The 14172-nt window shown below is 36.6% G+C and overlaps 1 protein-coding gene across 1 annotated transcript in view; it reads right to left on the bottom strand.

Annotated features, from left to right (window-relative positions):
• Positions 1–14172, bottom strand: part of THSD7A (thrombospondin type 1 domain containing 7A) — a 300628-nt gene that overhangs the window by 31345 nt on the left and 255111 nt on the right. The window contains exons 15-16 of the mRNA XM_064444530.1: positions 12345–12608; positions 994–1172 (exon numbers count right to left, since the gene is read on the bottom strand). Of these exons, the coding sequence (XP_064300600.1) occupies positions 994–1172; positions 12345–12608 (443 nt within the window). The remainder of the gene's footprint in view (positions 1–993; positions 1173–12344; positions 12609–14172) is intronic.

Here is a 14172-nt window from a genome sequence, read left to right as displayed (position 1 = left end):
AGAACTAATTACATTCCCTAAAGTAGAAAATTAGATCAACAAGCAATTTCGCTCTGTGCTAGCAAAATGTCAATAGGATAATATTAAGTACATGAATTTTTATTCAAATGTAAATTGACAGTACATATTTTTTTTCAATCTTTGAATATTTAAAGAGAAGACCATGTGGCTGTTTAACATGCCTCTGCAGACTAAATTAAATTCAACAGTAATATGAATATAAATCAATTCTGAAGAGCATAAGTTAATTGACAAGGAAGGTTTTTCTTTCTAATACTCTCCAAGCAAACAGGAGCAAACAAGCTTCAGGAGTTGACTAGGACTAGTGTTAAGCTTGGTCCCAAAGACTAAATCCTCATTAGTGGTCAAAGCACTCCTAGTGTGCTCTTGGATCACATTTTCTGACTTAGTTTCATTTGAAGAAGATCCAAGACTGTGCAGCCAGACTACTCCACACTGGAAAATCAAGTATGGTTAGTGGGATACTGGGAGATTGACTTCAGAAGTGCATTCCTGACTGGAACTGCAGTGCCAGTGTGAGTGTACCCCAAAGGTCAAGCTCCAGCTTGACTAAAACCCACTAAGGGACACTGGGATGATACTGTGTGAGTGTTTGGGAAGTTTTAATTTGCCTTCTGTTCTAAGGTGGTTGGGGAATGACACTAAGAATCTTGTCATTTTGAGCATCTCTAATGAGATATTTTACCCACTGTATGAGAAGATCTTCAGAAACCTGGTCTTCTTAATCTGCATGTAAGAATGTTTCTTTGTCTCCAATCTACAGTTCAGATAATGTGCTAAGTTCTTGCTGATGAGGAATTAATGAAGGCAGCTCCTATGCTGATTGAGGAAATCTAAGCCAACACATACTCCTCCTTCTACCTGCATTTGCCCCGTATGTTGTATAGTTTTTCTACATCAACAAACAATACAGCTAAAAGAGTTATCTGAGGTATGGATCTATATCAATAATGTAAATATAAATCAAATTACCTGATTGACGTGATCTAGCTTTGGACAGGGTCTTCCACCATTGTAGGGTTTTTCACGGAGCCATTTAGACCGAACCTTTACTCCACTCCCACAGGATTTACTACAGCGAGACCAGTTGGACCACTCACTGAGCTTGCAGTCTGAGGGACATGGAATAATACAGGCTTCCTCAATATAACCTGCATGAATGGAAAAGAAAGTGAAATCTCTTCAGCATGTCACTCTGCCACTTTCCCTGAAGCCCTCGTCTACTTCATTTAGATTGTCCAAAGTTTGACTTGACAGGACTATGTGAATAGAGAGATTTCTTCATCATTAGGGCTAAATTGAATTCTGCAGAAAATTGACACATAGAGTTGGAGACTGTTAGAGTAGCAGCTGAGCATCCTCGCTGCTATGTGATTAGGATTCACACTCACCAGATTTCAGCATTCAAACTTTCTGACAGCTACAGCGTAATTGACAGTAACCCACCTCTTGGTTGGGTCGTTCTTACACTGTAAAAACAATTTATTTTTTTAAGGAAAAAATATTTAATTAAAAGCTCCTCCATAATTGTATAAAGTAATTCTATCACAGTTATACATCAAAAATCCAACTGAATCAAAAGATATGCATCTTACCAGCCTGAAGTGAGGGAACTTAACACCTTTTGACCTTTCTAAGGCTAGAAAGAGAGAGTGGCCTGCCACATTAATGATCTGCCGATTAACAGCCATCTGCTCCCAGTAGCACACTGAATAATCGCGCTGAATGGAAAAGCAGATGTTTGGTTTGGATAAGTCATTGGTCCTGAGAGGTTGGAAAGGGGTATGACATGGTCTGCAGGGAGTAACATGAGGCCTCAATTCAGTGAATATGTGAAAATGTCTTTTTTTCGAAAGCAACATATGCCATAGTTCTACAATATGTGTCATTTATGCTAATATTTACAGCAGAAGCTATAAAACCTGAAATAAAAAGCTGGTCCTTACTGCATTTTTACAACTATACCCTAAACCTATCTGAAATCTCCTCTCTCCTTTCCTGTGCCAGATCTGCAATGTATTTACTATTGGCAAATGTTCACTTTAAAGATGAAACCTGGGTACATTTAGAAGTGAATTAAAATATTTGATGAACACAGTTGCAAAATTAACGCATGCTTGGGTAAGATCATTCTCAAATGATTGGCACAGCCTGCTAGGCATGGTTTCAAATGTTTCTCACAGATCTTGATTTTTTTTTTTTATTTGAAAGCAATCACTGTCATTTTCATCAGAGCTGATGTTAGCAGCTTTGTGTTTTCAACCTATACATTTTTGTAAAGTTATTCTGTCTCTTCTAAAAGCAGCCAATACCAAACAATCACAAGCTGTGTAAAGAATCAAACACTTAAGAAGATACCTAATTCTAGTTGCTTCCATTCATTTGTTTCAGCTATAAAGAATAGAAGGCTGGTTTTTGGTCTTTTTTGGTTTTGTTTTTATTTTTAAAAATCCAGTAACATTTAAAATATTGTGTGGTCGAATTCAGGTGATGATTTTATCCTATATAGCTTTCCTCTGTTTGGAAGTGTTAAATGGTTAAATAAATATACAGAGCACTTCCTGAATTTGAGCACTGTGGAACTACTGTTCGCCAAATGTATCTTCCTTAAAATGTCTAGAATGTTATTAGCTTGAATTACAAGCATGTTTATTAAATCTCTCTCACCATTTGATTGATTAGTTCAGTGATACTGTATGAAAGGTACACTGTGTTACACAATATATTTTTGAAGATCATATCACTACATATCAGGGATGGGGACACAGATTGCCCTGCAGTAGTAAGTGCAAGACTGATTACATTTCACCTTACTGGACATCTCTGAGTGAGTCTTAGAAATCAGAGGCACCCGATCCCAGAGCCCCATCCTACATTGAACTTTGATTGCATAAACATCAACTCTATAGTTTCACCAGAAATGAGCTTTTAACAAGCTCTCTTAGGCGCTATACAAAACCATATACTCATACAACCAAGAAACTACCGAATGAATATGCACAATAACAAGAGTTAAAAGAAGCAATTCCCTCCACACAGTGTTTAGTGATATTTATTGGTTGATAGAACTAAGTGAAGATTTTACTGCTCTTTATGAACTTGAGTTTCTGAAGTGCTGCCTTTACTTTCAATATAACTTCTAAGTAATTTTCTTTTTAAGTAATTTTTTTTTTCTGGAGAAACCTTTCTAACACAATTGTACCATTTAGCATTTGTTAAATTTATGCCTCTGTAATTAATGTCTGGAAGAAACAAATTCAAGTTTCTTTAAAATATTGTACATCCTTAAGTAGACAACTTTAACTGGTACAGGCTGCTTCAGGAAGACTTTATTTTAATGACTTCCATAAACCCCTGAGCTATTTTAAATTTGTCTTAATTAATCTCAAAGGGATCTTACCAATCTGCCCCTGTCATAGAAAAAGATCTTCTCCAGGATATCACGATAGTTTGGGACTTGTATAACTATAGCATGGGAACACTTCATAACCTACCAAAAGCAGCCTGTGTGGAACGTACTAAACTAAAATGATGGACAAATTAGAAAATATTCTGCTTTATTTCCCTTCAGCTCATCCAAATGAGGACAACAAAGATTTTTTTTTGAGATAATGAGAATCTTAGCCAAAAAGTTTAACAAGATTTTTAGAATCTTGCAGACAGATGTGGTATCAGATACTTTTCGTTATACACAAGTCCCAGATAACGTTTTAATTACACAGAGCAGTAGTTCAAGTGATTCCATAAAATATCAAATAAAACCATACCACTACAGCAATCTTTTTCATACTGTCTATGAAATATCTACATTGAAGTCAGCCACTAAAACTGCTTTATCATAGAATGCAGTAAAGACAGAACAGCATCGTATTACAGGTATAGTGTCTTAGTAAAAGTTATAACATGGAAAACGACAAGCTTGCTTATATGTTAATGTATTTTGGAGAGGATGCAGTGGGCCAGCTGACATTTCCCACCCACTTTATAATGAAAAAATACTGAACTGCAATCTTATGTTGAGCCCTTAATCCTAGAAGCTTCATGGAATAGCTTCTGCTCACGATATAACTCTTTCCTATGCCATCTCTATGATATCTGGTCTATGATGCTCTCCTCTCCCTCCTTCCTATCTCCTCAGAAAAGCTGGCATCAAGACCCAAACTCCACCTGTGAAAATTAACCAGCTGAACAAGAGGAATGGAAAAGAAACAGGAAGAAGAGAACAGGAATGGAGTAAATCATTGAAGGCCTAAAAAGAAGCTCTACAAGGTACGAAGGTTTGGAGCTACTAGAAATGTGGAACGTTTTTGAAAAGCAGAGAAAAAAGCACTTATTATTATGCAAAATGTAAGACAAGCATAAAAAAGTCTTAACGACTGGTACACTAAGAATACTGGATAAAAAGTAGGTCAAGGACATGAACAGAATAAAGGGATGAAGTTACTTTTCAGGGCAAAGAGTCAGAACAAAACAAACCAGAGTAGACACGAGACAAGAAAGACTGAGGGGGAATAGAGGAAAGGGTAAGAAAAGACAGGGAGAGAGAAGAGGGAAATAAATGGCCCAGAACAGAGTCAAGAGAATTGTAAAGATGCAGTGCATAGGCACAGAAAACAAAGAAAAAGGAGAAAAGATATAAACATCCTACCAAAAGTAATACCTTCGTGATGCACAAACAGAATGCAATTCCCTCAAGAGCCTACTCTGGTATCTCCTGACCACACAGCAAAATGTTATGAAGAATGTTCCCACAAATAAAAATAGAGGACAAAGGGAAGAAATAAGATGATGGTGGCCTGTGATTTACATTCTATAGGTAATTAGTGTGTAGAATGAAAATGACCCTGCTATATCTGACATTAGAAAGTTTTTGTCATATTCATCCCTTGGCATCTTTTTTTCCAATCAGGTGCCTCACTATTTCGCTCAACGGAGTATTTGGTATTTAGCTGTGTCACTGGACTCCCTTGGAACCCAGGCAGAAGCAGACTTCGGATTGGTTGCAGATATTTCCCTAGCCAAGAAAGAAGATGGAATTAAAAACAAAAATGACTTGTTGCAAATGACTTATTCCACTCCATTTACTACCCATTTAATGGTACTTTTCTGAAAATGCTTCTCTGAAGCATGTCATCACCTCAGATGCCTTTTTGTGCGTATGTCATCAACATATCTTTCAGGGTGATTAAGGACGATAATCTGCAGAAGTTCATAGCAATCACCCCTCAAATCCCAAAAAGCAGATGTTTAGGAACTTTGAGAAGTTTATACTTTGTTGTTGTTGTTGTTTTTGTTATATTCTATGTGTTTGTAAACTTTGCCCAAGCTATAAAAATTAAAGCAAGTGAGAAGACAGCATATTGTGATATATAAAAATTACATAGAAAATATAGAAACCAGAAATATTACATGCAAATAGGACTGGTGATGCAGATACATAGTTGCTCACATGGAAAGGACATGAATGAGCATTTTGCTGTTTTCAGTCTTGTTTCCACTCTGATCTAATAATTCTTGAAAGGGTGCCCCTTGTGTTAGACAGTGTAAAATCTTATTAAAGAAACAGTCCTCTAATATGTGGGGATGTGGGTGACTGTATGGTGGAATATCACATAATTATATCATGCAGACAGACTGTGTAATATAATTACAGCAAATGGAAAGCTAGAGCCTTGCATTTTAAAGAACAGGCAAAAAATTACCAAGGTAGAAATACAATAGATGCAGAGAAGGAAAGAATGAGAGCAATGAAGCAGATTTGAAGAAGAGCTGAGAAAAAGAGTGTGAAGGTGTGAAATAGAAGACCAACACTGTAAAGGCTGAAGATATGTTCTCCGGACATCAGCAGTTCATGTTTTGCTTGCTGTTTCTCCTCCTGACTAAAGTCTTTCACTGCATGCTTCTTGCAGCTCTTCCTTCTCCCTACAACACCTGAGGGATGTTGGAGTTCATGGGATGCTGTGGTACAGAGCGTTGGCCCTGCATGGTCCAGAAGGGTATTGGAAAGAGATGCCCATCTCCTAAGGCCTATTCCTTTTCCCAGTGCAGTACTTTCTCAATTATTTCAGCTCCTATCAGCTGAATGTCACAAGGCTATGAAATGGACAGTTGTCTACTATGAGTGAGGACTATAATTAAAGATTTATTACTGAAGCACAATTTAACAAATGGCTTTGAACCATTAGGTCAAAGCACTAGGAGTATGAACTGAACTCATTAAAAGGGAAACGTTTACTGTCCCGTTGCTAATTGGCTATAAAATCTGGACTCCCAGAACAAAGTCATTAACAGACGTGATGGATAATTTAAAATGGAGGACTTTAATGGACTTTACACTTTGTCTAATGACAAAGCAGGTTAAGTAGGTGGAAATAAGGTTTTTCCCCACAAACTGCACCTGCAATGTGTAAGAACAGACTGACCACTTGATGGGTGCACACATAAAGAACATCTTAGGAAGTGTTAACATCAACTCTTTTGTCCTTAGGACTGATGGAGTTATGCTCCTGCTTTCATGACTAAAATGTCATGCTACATTTCCAAGAGAGAAAATGCAATGTCAGAATGGTTTATGTTCTTTAACACATATTTTGTTTCAAGGAATTTTATAATTCTTGGAACTTATCTTCCAGGACAAAGAAAAATACAATTATTTGCATTTTATTTGTAACAGAATATATGTATTTCTTGAGACTATTCATATTTCTGCCTAGCCATGGAAGAGAGATTAAACTCCATATGACTTTTTTCTTTTTTTCCATTATTACCCTTCAAAGCTTCAAAACCTGAGAGCAATTGTTAATGCTTAACTATCTCCTGCATCAGCAGTTCTGTCTCTGGTGAACTAACTACTGGTCTTTGGGTTGATGGATTACTGTTTCATGACTGATGTCCTGTTGACAGGGCAGATACAGTGGCACCATAATGCAGAGGCCGAAGCTAGTATTTCTGGTGCAGGGCAATAGGTAGCGTATTTCTAGGGGACACATAACAGGACAAATATGGCAACCTGCATATATTAAAAAAATTTTAGAAAGTATACAAGCTATGAAACAACAAAGTATCCTAATAACAATGTGAGAACCTAAGCCTACTAACATACTAGATTAGAGTCTCCTATGGGCAATATATTTATTTTAGAATGAACACTCAACAGAAAGTCTCAATTAAATTTTAACATTTTGCTATCTTTTGTTGATAAATTTGCATTGCTTCAGGTTAGAATATTGAAAGTGAAAAAGAAGATTTTAAAAAATCCAAATACAAGTGGATACAGCAAGTTGTAACTGACATCTTGGACCGCGTAGACTCTGTTGTAACATATGAGATTTTACTATCGCACACATAAGCAATTAAATACAAAATTCCTCGATTCATGTTGATACTCTTAGCAGCTGTTGTAAAAGTATTCACTGATACGCAGATATTCCTCTCTAATCCCCTGCATAAGCCTTGTAGCCATGGAGGGCTTTGTAGAGTCAGCACAAATCAATGCATCTCATTTAATTAATGCTAAAGGGGAAAATAATCTCACACTAATAAGGCAGCAGACAAACTATTCTGGACTGGTTGACTGTGCCTAAGGTTTTAACAGTAAACTGACATGAATTAAGAAGGGTAATACGACCTATATAAAAATGCGGCATCTGTTTGCCATGCTACTGTGTTTGCCTTCAGTACACACACACAAACACAACCACCGCCTACCTTATGTATGTTGGTCATGATTCAGAACTGATATATGATGGAGAAAAACTAAATATTGAAGAGTAAATAGGGTAGTTCATAAGCATGACAGTGGCCTGCTTTTGATTTTTTTTTCGGTGATGAAAATTCCAAATTTAAAGGGACCACAAAGACACACTCAATTTTTTTTCACAAATACACTGAAACAGATTGTTGGCAGACACATGTCATTATCCATCAAGCTCTAGTATGCTAGTGATGACTAGCATACGAGCATACATACATACGAGGGCTAAAGCGATGAAAAACAACTGCTGCTTTTCCAGTAGCAAAAAAACCAAAAAACTCTCATCCATGACTACTGAGTGAACTATACATTTTTATATTTCTGCAGTAAAATTTCCTGTGTAGTACTGAAACAAAGCAGGAACCAGAAAAAGGGCAATTTATGTGTCTTCCATTAAAGAAAACAGGTAAACAACAGTTCAGTTACCACTTTTAGCTGACATGACCAGATCTGCTGGCAACTGTCAGCCGTTAGCTCCTGCCCACACTCCACAGAATTGGTATGGCTGAGAAATACCAGCAGCAGAATATTTCAAATGGCTGCTGAATGTTGCTAACTCTTTCACCAATAAAGATAACTCACACTTGAAACAAAATATTTTGAAAAGAAAAATCAAAATATTAGGCATATATAATAGTGAAAAAACACAGATAAAAAAGAAAGTAAGAAAAAAACCCACCTTGTACCTCTGCAGCTAAAATTTTGGTCTATTTTCAGCTGTTAGTATGGGGCTTCTTTTGAAGAACCTGTTAAGCTACAGAAAGCTAAGAACCCTCTTCAGAAGGACTCTACCCTCTGCTTCTCCAGTATTGTCACCTCGCAGTAACAACAAATTTATTTAACCATATTTGGCCTTTCTTTTTTTGTTACAGTCACTCCCATCTTTCTGAGAAACTTGTGCATATTTGGGACTTTATAGCTGCACCCAAAATTTCAAGGATTATCGCAAGAATCCTCTTATGGGTCTACTAATTTAGGGCCTCCCTTGTGTCACACCCTTCCTTTAGCTCCTCAGTGTCTGTGAAACTTGGTTAACTCTTCTCAAATATTTTGAAAATGAGATGTGTCAAGCAGTAAAAACAGCTTTGAAATATTTATTCTTCTGGTCCTGTTTACCTTTTATTTTCTGAGTAAATCAACTGAATTGTGATTATAAGCACCCAACATTTTGCAAAACAAAAAGCTTATGAATTTTTTGGCACCGCAGAGCAGTGTCTTCTGTCTTCTGATTCCTCCCACTCAAAACAGCATGACTTGCAACAGTGACCTGATCATGGCCTCATAAATTTACACAGCAGTATTTACATAAAACTTTTTACAGTCTCGCAATCTGAGTTTCTTGTGGCGTTTTAGCATATCACACACCATATCCTGTGATATATCCATAACATCAGTGTGAGTGTAGTTTGTCCCTCTTGTCAGATTTAGAGGATGTTGTCACAGCTGAAGAACAATTATCACCCTTTTCCCACCTCACGATTTCATAGTGTTAGGAGACAACAAAAGTTCAAGGAAAAGCCGGACACCACACAGGAAATATCTTCCCTTAAATAATGGTCTTGATTTTTCTTCCAGTCCAAGCTAATTTGCCAAATCATGTCCCATAAAAACCGTGATTACATACTATACTACTTGGAAAAGAAGTAACGGACTCACAGGAACTAACAGTAAAACAGATTTCTGAATAAAGCAGACAACATAGCAGACAAATCTGACTCTTCTTCTTTGGATCACTTACAAAATTAGTGAAAAATTCAGTGTTATCATTTCCATAGGGAAATAAGCAACTCTCTTAGAGTTTATAAAAATAACCCAAGCAGGCTTGAATTATGAGTCCTGTCAAGTTTAGCTTGCAAAACTAAAAGCAGATTGATGGGAAGCTACAAGGCACTTTTATTTGCTAGGAGGTGGGGTAACTATTGTGGTACTGGAGAAGTCCCTTGTTGATTTGGCATAATATAGCTTTTATGTTTGTTCTTAAAGAAAAAAAACAAGCAGCACACTGAAATCTAGAGATGATGCCAAACTAAAGAACTGTCATACACCAAGGGCATGAAAATAACAAGAAAAACATAATAAATACTGGCAAGATATAAAATAAGATTTAACTGGCAAAACAGCAGTTTATACATGTTGAGAAAAATAAAACAAATCCTCAGGAAGCAATCCATGAATACAAAGTACATATTCAGAAAAGGCAGCAAACTGAAATTAGATTGAAACCTCTACATTGGTTGTTCCAGCCCCCTCGTATCTGCAAATGTACGCTAAACCTGGAAAAACGCTGAAGGCAGACAATGACTTAGGTAAGCCTTAGAAATAACCTGTCCTATGTATATGTACAACACCCATCAATAATAGATTTTTGTTCTAGAAGAGCTACTGGAAAGGAAACAATAATTTCAGTGCCATGTTCCTTAGCATCAGTTCAACGCCTTACCATCAAAGTCAGGTTAGATACTTCATTCCCCGTACATCTGAAATTCCTGTCAAACAATTTTAGGAAGTGCAAGGAATGCAGCGTTAGTTCAACAGCAATTCCAAGCTTCATCTGCCCATGCACTACACCATGGACCAAGATAAATGTGCTCTCTCCCTTGAATGGAACTGATGAGAAAACACACATAGATACCTTGTGCTTCAGTATCAAAAACAGGTAACAAAACAGCGGGTGGGGGGTGGGTCGGTGAGGGGAATCAAAGAACCAGACACCTTAAAATGGTGTGGAGAGAAAGAATTCAAAAGAAAAACACTCCAAAAGCAAAGGGTTCAGGCTTCCCAACCTACAATAAATATAGTAACGACTCACAAATATTTCCAGTTTACAAAGAGAGCTAGAGACTTCAAATCTCCCATGAGAAAAGTGGGATGGAACTGCAAAACCAATAATAATAAAAAACAAAACGAACAACAAAGCAATGCTATATTGTGTTTTGGGAAGGTTGTCTCTGGAGCCTGCTTGTGCTAATAGCATGTACATGGTAACCCTGGCTATAGTAGGTATAATAACAATCTACTGTTAGTAGCTTTTCCACTGGATTATTATTCATTGTGGTCACTGTGAGTGTAGGCAACATTCACTGTTAAAATCCATCAGATTAGAAACTGCTATCATGAAGAGTTACAACAGGGTAAACGAAGACAGTTGAAAATATCCTTTCTTTCCATTTTTTACTCCTCTTTTAGATCTCTCTAATTCTTGCAATTAGAACAACTACCCAGCCCAGGCAGATTTGTGCTTACACAACTGCTGGTCATTAGAGGTAGCTGCATATTTTGGTACTACAAAGACGGCAAGTGGTCCTGGTCAGGCTAAGCAAGTGTAACATGTCCGCTTTAGACTACACAAAAGAACAAAACTAAATCTTTACAGCCCTCAACATAGAACAAACAGCTGAGAACAAAATTAAAGAACATTCCTAGAGTAGATATAGAGATTTAGGATTTAGACTTTGTCATTCAGATGTATTTATGCAAACTTATCTTTCAGTATGTGTTAAGTACAGCAAAAGATGATTTTGAATAAAAATAAACGTGGGAGAAAATTCTTCACAAAATTATCTTCCAACTTTGCTCTGAGGCATTAAGCTGAATGCTCACCTTTCCATTGAATCACAAATATATGCTACAGCTTGGCTTGATACATTCAGTTTCTAATTTATCATAGCTCTAAACAGGAATTAATAGTGTTAATTAAAATCCCCTTAAGCCATTCAATTTCCTTGATTAGCTATTTTAACTTTATCCAAGTAAATAAATTAAATTTCTGTTATCTTAATTTAACATTATAAAGTAGAAATCATTTACAAATTAAACTTACATTGACCTTTTAAAGGCACTGAGACTAACATCCAGCATTTCATGCCAATAGCTCAGAAACAATTTTGCACTGCAAGCAGGAAAACAGATGAACACAAAAACTCCAGTGATTAAATTAGCACATTTCTGGCTCACTGAAAATCAGGAAGTGCCAGTTTTGATCCTAACACTATAGATGCATCCACGGTAGGAAGGAACGCTGATCCCTCCAGGACCAATGTGAATACAGATAATATAAAGTCGTTAAACTTCCTAGTTTTACACATGACCGAATTACACAGAGAAAGGGTGGCGTGTTGTTGAAGTCAGGTCAATGCATGCCTAGAGATAGGCTATTTAAGGAGATTAAAGCTATCTAAAGAATCTGTGGAAATAATTTCAGCCTTTTCAAAATAGTCCTGTGCTGTCCCTGGTTATTTTTTGAGTATCTGACCCTTCCAAATGGCTTCATTCTCACGTTTACAGGTGCAGTTACCAGGAAAAGTGACAGAATTTTACTTTTATGAAGTACAATACATAGTTAGTAATTTACCATGATTTTACTTTTAAGCATTGCACTATAGTAATCAATAAAAATCAAGTTTACTATTTCGCGAGTCAGCAAAAATGCATGCTGGGTTTGAAGGTATCTTGGGATAAAATGCAACCTAAGCAATAAACATTAACCTTGTGCTTCTACCTGTACACATATTATATTAAATGAAATAAAGCAGATAAGTAAACAGATGGAAGAAAAGAGATTTCTAAATACCGTGACTGTTGCATCGTGATGTTTCCACAAGTCGATTGTTTTGGTCATAGCATGCCATGGCCTGGTAACGATAGCCTTGCCCACATTCCTTAACGTCTCCTTGTACCTTCATTCCCAGCAATACTTCCACCTTACCCTCTGGTAAAATACAGTCTGACCAGTTTCCCACAGGCTGAGCACTGTACTTGTCACACGGACAAAACTGATTCTCAATCAGAGGATATAACTGAGAATTTTTGCATTTATCCTTTTTCTTACTTTTTCCTAGAAAGAAGAAATAATTATTTTAGAAAGTTTGTATCAGTTTATACCTCCTCAAAAATGTCATTTGGACTTTGGTAAGAAATGCTTGCTATCAAATACATATGCCTAAAACTAGTTACATTAATCTTTATTCATTTAGGTTAATGACTTGAATTTCTTAAGGAATGGTCGCCTACAATTTGCACAAAGGCAACCTCTTTTAAAATAAAGCTTTACATTTATATTTACTTTGGCTGAAAGTGCCTGGGGAGTACAGTTTGAAAAAGTTAGCAATTAAACTAGTATACCCTTTTTTCCCCTATTTCATCAGCAGTGTGCAGTCCAATAAAAGAAATTGTCCCTGGATAAAACTTTCTCAAGTTGAAGGAGATTGCAGAAGGAAGTAACATGCATCTTTGCTACAGTAGTACCTTCATTCAAAATGCCAAAATCTTTTAATTTCATCACCTGTTATCATACATTTGTTAATAACTACCATTCTTCTCCTCTAACAGAATAAGCTGCTTCTGTGAATTTGTTTCTTTTCAAATATCTTCGTGTTTTCCTTCCTCAGCTGGAGCATAGACATCCACTCACCTTCCACTTCCCGTTAAACCTGTTTTTACTCTTTTCTTTGGTAAAGTTTGCTCGTTTTATCTTTACCTATTAGCCAGCTCATAAACATTAATGTAGAAGTCTTTGCAAAAGTAATTTTAAAAATGCTGGTAACTTAGATACTACTGTAAATTAATATTCTGTAGTATTTTCCTTGCTTTTCAAAACAAGGCACTGGACACAACTTTGCAGCACCCTTAGTGCTTATATTCACTACTGCCTTCATTTAGAATAGAAAAACGTACATGGAAAAAAGCTTATATTTCTTTTGACGGCACAACTTCATAGTAAAAAATACACTTCTCCTCCTCCTCCTCTTTTTCACCATAAATAATTAGGAATTTACTCCAAGTCAGCTTTACATCTTAGACTGGGTAGCACATTGCCACAGAGACTACACCACAGCACACATCACAGTCTTAACAAGTTTGAAGGGGTAATTTAACTCAGTACAGGGAAATATCTCAAAATGTTAATAGTGTGGTAAGAGACTCTGTTCTTTCTTTATTTGTTTTTGAAATATATAAAAAAAAACATTGTTAGGAGTTTGTTGGGTTTTTTTTTCCCTTGTGGAAGCAAACCTGACATAAAGTTCACTGGAGTTAGAAGACAGACACAGTGAGCCTTCTTGAGGATCATGAATTATTCATTGTCCCCAGATCTTCTGATTTGCAGGGGGATGGAGTGGGGATAGGGTTTAGATCCTATCACATTCTTTCTGAGGCTGCTAATGGGCACCCCCCTTAGCTAGCTTTCCTCCACCACAGACAATACAGACTAATTGGCAAAAAGTGTTGTGACAGAGGCCAAGTCTCACTCTTGAGGTTTTAGTTATAATTTAGAAGCAGAGCATGTGTTTTTCTCCTCATTTCATGCAGAAGAAATAAAGAAAATAAAAACAGATTAAAAAGAATTTGGGGAAAAAAAGGTTTCAAAGTGGAAGGGTGTCCATCGTGTGGAATAAGGAAAA

This window comes from Phalacrocorax carbo, chromosome 2 (genome assembly GCF_963921805.1).
Source record: "Phalacrocorax carbo chromosome 2, bPhaCar2.1, whole genome shotgun sequence".
NCBI classification, from domain to species: Eukaryota; Metazoa; Chordata; class Aves; order Suliformes; family Phalacrocoracidae; genus Phalacrocorax; species Phalacrocorax carbo.
The sequence above is the reverse complement of the archived record's forward strand: the minus strand, read 5'-3'. Positions and strand labels throughout refer to the sequence as shown.